Source organism: Orycteropus afer, unplaced genomic scaffold (genome assembly GCF_000298275.1).
Source record: "Orycteropus afer afer isolate SDZICR_OR568_19922 unplaced genomic scaffold, OryAfe1.0 scaffold00487, whole genome shotgun sequence".
Taxonomy (NCBI): Eukaryota; Metazoa; Chordata; class Mammalia; order Tubulidentata; family Orycteropodidae; genus Orycteropus; species Orycteropus afer.
In genome coordinates, this window is record NW_006922074.1 from 519,393 (window position 1) to 526,491 (window position 7,099).

The window sequence follows — 7,099 nt, forward strand, 5'->3', positions numbered from 1 at the left end:
ATTCCCTGCGGGAGACTGTACCCTGGATGCCTGGGCCACGTCTCAGCCGTCCTCACTGTCCACAGACCGATTCCCTGTGGGAGACTGTACCCTGGATGCCTGGGCCACGTCTCAGCTGTCTTGTCTGCCACCTAATTCCCTGTGGGAGACTGTACCCTGGATGCCTGGGCCACATCTCAGCTGTCCTCACTGTCCGCCACCCGATTCCCTGTGGGAGACTGTACCCTGGATGCCCGGGCTATGTCTCAGCTGTCCTCACTGTCCACAGCCTGATTCCCTGTGGGAGACTGTACCCTGGATGCCTGGGCCACGTCTCAGCTGTCCTCACCGTCCACCACCTGATTCCCTGTGGGAGACTGTACACCGGATGCCTGGGCCATGTCTCAGTTGTTTTTCTCTTTTCAGGGCCCAGGATGGTGTTTAGCTGGCTCTCAGAAAATCCTGTGTGAATGACATGCTGCCACCTCCCTGAAGGACTCCCCAAATCCGTAGTCACATTTTTCACACCCTTCAGAGCCCTTGTGATGCCCCCATGCCTTTTCTCTGAGGTTTAATTATGACTGCCCCCCACAGCGGATGGCAGCTCAGTGGGGCAGGCCCAGGCCCGGGCTGCTGAGTCCTCCCCTTGCTCCTTCCTGGCTGCACACAGATGCCGTATGCTGGCAGAGCCAACTCCTCCCTGGGCCCTGAGGCTCCACTGGCACTGGATCTATAAGCAGCTGGAGGAAGCTCTTTCATGGTCCCTTCTCTGTAAAGGAAGTAGTTCTCAATCAGGGTGACGTGCCCTCCAGGGGAAGCTGCCAACATCCTGAGACATTTTCAGTTTTAAAACTGGGAAAGGAGGAAAGGAGATGCTACTGGCATCCTGGTGCTAACCAATCTACAGGACAGCCCCCTCCACAAAGAACTCTCCTGCCCCAACATCAATGGTGCTGAAGCTGAGAAGGCCTGCTGCTAAGCCTCAAAAAGGCAGGTGTGCTTCTGGAAGTCAACAGAACTGGGACAAAAAATTCCAGAGGTGCAGGCAGGGCACAGAGGCATTCATGGGGTGCCCCAGTTGGTAAGGGCAGCAGGCCAGGACCTGATCCCCATCTGGAAGATGGGTGAAGATGCTTTGGGTAAAAGAGGTAAGAGAGTAGGGTGTGGGACTCTCATGGCCATGGAAAGGCCCACTGAAGTGGCAAAGTGCCCTGGGACAAAGCCCTTCATCTGGGACAAACCTGACCAAGAGCTCAGGGAACAGCCAGAAAGGCACCTGGCTCCTGCTGACTGTATTTATTTCCTTTCACCTGACGTTTTCACTGTGGTACAGACAGCACGGAGGATGTTGAAATGTAAAGCGCATGCTTGTGATTATAACTACCTAGAAGGAAAGGGTCCAAACCTACTTCTGCACAAAGCCTTTCATAAGCTCCTGCCCCTGCCATCAGGGTACAACCCTTCCGGCAACTCCCTGTTGTGCTATAAGGGCATTTGAGTGCATGTCTGTCCCCAGGCCCCACAACCAGACAGCTCTCAGAACCATGTCTGAGATTTGTCTTTATCTCCCTAGACAGTGTCGTCAGGAACACAGAGCGACATCAATTCTTGTTTACTAAATCAACACACAGCTGAATGAATGAATGAATGAATGAGCAGTCAAGAGTCTGGGGGAGGAGGCAGTTTCTGGAGGGTGACCAGGGTAGCCATGCATGACTTCTCCCTCTAATCTCTTGGCAGCTTAAGAGCTGAACTGGAGAAGAAAAGAGCAATTGTCACCTCGTGCTCCCTTTGTGAGGGTCACCTTGGGAGAGGGAAAGCTTGGACCACCTGCCCCATGTGTTATTCCCTGGAAGATGGAGAGCTTTCCCAGCAGCCCTGCTGGGAGGGCCTGCTCCACCCAAGACTTACCTCTTTAAAGATGAAATCTGTCCTTGCTGGTATCGGAGTGCTCCGCCTAAGTAGAAAACAAAGTGGGTCAGAGCAGTAGGACAGCTGACCTGCCTTTGCCTCTTTGGATGAGGCTGGATCCTGGGTTGGGGTTTCAGTTTCAACCCATGCAAGGCACAGGCTCAACAAAACCAGTCTCCTCAGCTTCTGTCACAGAAGATCCAGAGGGGAAAGCCAGTTCTCCAGCTCAGCCAGGATGCTCAGGACAAAGCTCTGGGTTCTCAGGCCACTCCTCTCCCAGCAGGCTCCCCGCTCTAGTCAGATAGCCCTGAGTTCATGCTGGCCTTGGCATCTCGGCCCATCAAGTGAGCAACATCACACTGAAGGGGAGGCTGACACCTGTGTGGTTTGTAAATGCCACAGCAATGGTTCTGCAGCTTTAAGGGCAGACCCGGCTTGGGGTCATCGAAACTATGGATTCCCAGCCCCCGACCCCCATTCAGATTTGGTGGGTATGCACTGGGGCCCAGAGGTTTCCCCTATCCCCCACAACAGAAAAATGCTATTTCCCTCAGTATCCATCACATCTATTCATCCCACATCTACCGAGCCTGGACCTCTCCAGCAGTAAGAGTTTTTAAAGCAATCGCATAATTAAACTAAAGCAAGCAAACGGAAGGTAGCACCTACCCCAGGTACTGACAGCATTGTCCACTCCTGAGGGGCTCCCGTGAATTACCCTCTCCCCCCTGAAGGCCCACTTGTTAATTAATTCCAGGTCCTCCTTTGCCCACCTGCAGAAGACACAGAAATATACTTTGATCATGGGGGAGAGGGCCAAGGCAACAGAGAGCAGGGACCACAGGCTGTGTGTGCTTAGTGGAATCTGAGAGACAAAGGGGGTTGGATCTTAAATTCAAGGGGAAAAAAAAAGGAACTGACTCAAAAGAAACAGGTGGGGTTTGGTTCTGGGCCTCTCCAGCTAGGACCATGCCAGACCTTCACACCCTCTGAAACCTCATGCCAGGTACAGTGCAGTCCCACGATCCCACTTGGTCTCCCACTAGCTGAGTGACTGGACTCTGAGCCCTGCTCTCCATGCCTGTCAACTAGTAATGCCACCCTCCTCAAATGGTGTTGCTGGCATGCTTATGCTGGCAAAGCACCTTGCAAGGGCTCCACCAGCAGCCAGTGGTAGTCACTGTTACAACAGAGCTCAATCTCTGTACTTGCCCTGCCAAGCTTGCTTTTAAAAGGAACAAGTGAAGGTGGGGCTTTCCCAAAGCCCTGCTCAAGTCAGGCAGATGCACCGTCACTATGCGTTAGACTCTCAGGAGCTGGGACCCCTCTGGGGGACAGGTTTGCTCCAGTAGTCTCGGTACCTCTCCCAAGCATGCAGCCAGGTGCTTCCACAGAGCTGGGGTGGGCTTGTTCAGTTTGTTCAGTGAACACTCAAACACACCGGGGTCAAACAAGGAAAAATAATCAGCCCCAGTCCCTGCCTTTTTCCTCAGCTTCATTTCCAAAGATTCCCTTCCTTACAAAACAGAAGACAGTGGCAGTCTAGCAGCCTCTGGGAAGCCAGGACTGAGTGGATGAAACAGTGAGCTTGAGCTTGGTCTGAGTCCCTTCCTGCTACTGGGTCACTGTGCATCCCTGGGCAACCACTGCATCTCTGACCCTGTTTTCTCATCTGTAAAACAGAGATAATGGTGTCTGCCTCACAGAGGATACTGAGAGATGGAAGAATACACAAGTGTTCTACATGACACTCAGGAAGTAGGATGTGCTCAATTAAAAAAAAGCCACCTGAGAGCTTCCTGATTCACTCAAGGCCCAGCTCAACCCTTCCTTTGCTGTCGAGCCGTGGGCAAGTCAATAACCCTCTCTGAACCTCTTTCCTCATCTGTTAAATGAAGACTTTACTGACCTGCCACTCACATGGCAATTGTGAGATTAACACGAATAATGAGTGGACACTGCTCATTGTTATTACCATGTGCCAAACACTGTGCTAAGTGCTTTCTGAAATGTACCATCTTCTGTAATCTTAACAACAAACCCATAAAGCATTCCAATAGCTCTCCCCATCCCCAGAGGACACTGAGGCCCAGAGGGGTGAAATAACATCCTCACAACCTCAGGGCTGCTCACTGCTACATCACAACCATGTCTGCTGACGTGGAGCCTACACTCTTCACCACTAAATCTCATCATCTTAAGGAGATTCGCTCACCCATTCATTCATGCATTCATTCATCAAGTATTTACTGAGCATCTACTACGTGCCTGGGCCTAAGTTCACAGCAGGTGCAAACAGACGTGATCCTGACTTCCTGGACTTGGAGTTCAGTGGTCAGCCATTAGTATTTGACGACAAACCCCAGTGAGGGCAACGCAGGGTGGAACAGAGTGCTCAGCAGGAGAGTCCACTCTGCAGGGGCCTGAGGGACAAGTGGGAGTCATCAAGACCAGACATGGGGTTGGTGCAGGAAATTCCAGCTAGAGGAACCAGCCTGTGCAAGGTGTCAGGGTGGGTGGGTGGAAGTGGGTGAGCAGGAGAGGAAAAGCAGCCCAGACAAGCTGCACCCAGCCCAGGCCGGGCCGGGCCCGTCAAGTCTTGTGTACAATTCTCCTGCCAGGGGCGAATTCCCAAGCAACTCCTCCTTAGACACTGGAAGCCAGGTCCTGCTGACTCAGGAAAGCTGGGGACAGGCTGCGAGTTGTAGGCTGCTCTCTCTGAAGGCTCTGAGAAGAATGGCTATGTCTTCGGGGGTTAGGAAGTACTAGTAAGAAGCAGCATGGGAAAGATCTCTCTCACATACCCAGTGCACACATTCTGCCTTTTGAAAGGCCTGTGTGTGGGTGTCTGTTCTGGGGACCCAGGCCTACCCCATTTTCATTAATCTGCTAATCAGCAGTAATGAGCAGCTGGATTTTCTCTCGAGTCACCATCTTACCACAAGATAACCAAATGTCAAGGCTGGAAGGACCCCCTCAAGGAATCGTTAGGTTTAGGCCCCTCATTTTCAGATGAAGAACTAGAGCCCCAGAGAGAAGGGGTTGCCAAGGCCATGCAGCAAGTGAACGTGCAGGCCCCATTGAAATTCTTGAAAAGCACCTACCTCAGTGTGACCTGCAGGTGCCATTTTTCATTACCTGCTGACAGCCTCCTGTCACCCGCCCCCCATACACAAAAACCGTGCTAAGTCACTCTGCGGCATACTGACAAAGATGGAACACTGACAGCCTTCAGATTCACTACATTCGACAAGGATTCAAGGCAATCTTGGGCTTAGTCTGCATTTAACTGCATTTTAACCCACATGTCTCAGAAAAAGGATCATCAAGGCTTTGAAGTGATCCTTCCTGGTTCAGTCATGGCCGATGAAGTGAAACTGGAACAGACCTGAATTTGTAAAATGTGAGTGTGCCAGAAAGATAACCACACAGGGAAAATTACAAGTTGACCTGCTGCGAGAAATTTTATCTCCAAGAAAACAAGGGCAGTGTGTGTGTTGCATAGCAACTAAATCTCTTGACCAGCTGAGTGGGAAACATAAGTGCCAGGCTCAAAGATGGCAGCCTACCATGTTGCTATGAACGTGTGTCACTCTTCACAGCCCTGGTAATAATTCAATCTCCCACCAACAGGCTCCTAAAAGGGCTCACTCATTAGACCTTTTCCAACTCTCCCATTCCAGGGATTTGACCCTCAATTCTTCCCATTCTGGTTATTGTTTGGTATACCCACATTTTACAAATTTGGGTCTGTTCTGATTTCGCTGCATTGGCCATGACTGAGCTGGTGTGAAGTAGTTTGAAGCCCTGACATCAGATGTGACAGAAACCCTAACTAGGTACTCGATAGGGCCTGGGAAATCGAAAATTATAGCATTTTCAGGCCAGTGGAAGAAGAACTCATTGCTCAAGACCAAGTTCAGGAAAAGAATAGGCTTCATTGTCCGTAAGCCCAGCACATGCTTCTTGGAGTCCTGTTCCACTTTGTGGCCCTGTGGTGACTCTGTGAGGACATGAGGGCACTGCTTGGTGGAAACGCACAGCTGTGTTCACACTGGCCCCAGCATCGTCTGAGTAGCCTTCTCTTTGCTAGCTAGGCAAGGACATAGAAGAAATCAGCAGTCCACCTCAAGCGGCACAGCCAGTCTACACGTGGCTGGTCCCAAAAGCCTTCTAGCTGGAAGGTTCCACCAAGCCAGGTGATCCCAGGGAGAGGCCTCACAATGCAGCTACCAGGTGGGACTCCGGGGCTGCTTCCACTCCTCCCATGGCCTAGGTACCTCTGCTGGATCTCTGTGTCTGGGGTCATTTCTACATAAGCATTGCACAACTGACAGAAATGGTCTGACGTCACCTCTGTTCCAATGACCTTCACTGCCTCAAAGGCTCTCCCAGGCCACCAGAGAGAACCACGGAGGGAACACTTCCTCCATGGTGACAAAGCTAGAGGTTCACTCAAGAGAACAAGCCCTTATTTAAGAGATATACCTCCTTATGATACTTCTTGGGCACATTATACTTTCTGTTTCTAAAAGTCTGGTACAAAGGTCACTAGATGGTGCAAACAGTTTGTGCTCAGCTAGCAGTCAAAAGGGTGATAGTTCAAATCTAGCCAGTCACACTGCAGAAGAAACAGGACTGGAGATCTGTTTCCATGAAGAAATGCTCACAAATGCAAATGCAAATCAAAACAACAATGAGATACCATCTCACCCCAGCACTAATGGCAAAGTTCCACAAGACAGAAAATAACAAATGCTGGCGAGGATGTGGAGAGAATGGGACTCTCATACATTGCTGGTGGGACTGTAAAATGATATAACCACTGTGAAAAGCAGTATGGTGATTCCTTAAAAAGCTGGAATCAGAAATACTTTTTGACCCTGCAATCCCATTACTAGGCATATATCCTAAAGAAGTGAAAGCCAGGACAAGAACAGATACATGCACACCCATGTTCATTATAGCAGTATTTACAATAGCAAAAAGATGGAAACAACTTAAGTGCCCATCAACAGAAGAATGGATAACCAAACTATGGTACATACACACAATGGAATACTACCCAACACTAAAGAATAATGTAGAATCTGCGAAACACTGTGTAACATGGATGAACATGAAGGACATTATGCTGAGTGAAATAAGTCAATCGCAGAAAGACAAATATTTTATTAGTTCATTAGGGTAAAAGGTCAAGGAAAGGTTT

At 50.1% G+C, this 7,099-nt stretch overlaps 1 protein-coding gene across 1 annotated transcript in view; it reads right to left on the reverse strand.

Moving 5' to 3' along the window:
• The window catches only part of MVK (mevalonate kinase), a 23,653-nt gene that overhangs the window by 9,309 nt on the left and 7,245 nt on the right, over positions 1-7,099 (reverse strand). Inside the window, exons 5-6 of the mRNA XM_042782836.1 lie at positions 2,560-2,663; positions 1,891-1,936 (exon numbers count right to left, since the gene is read on the reverse strand). Of these exons, the coding sequence (XP_042638770.1) occupies positions 1,891-1,936; positions 2,560-2,663 (150 nt within the window). The remainder of the gene's footprint in view (positions 1-1,890; positions 1,937-2,559; positions 2,664-7,099) is intronic.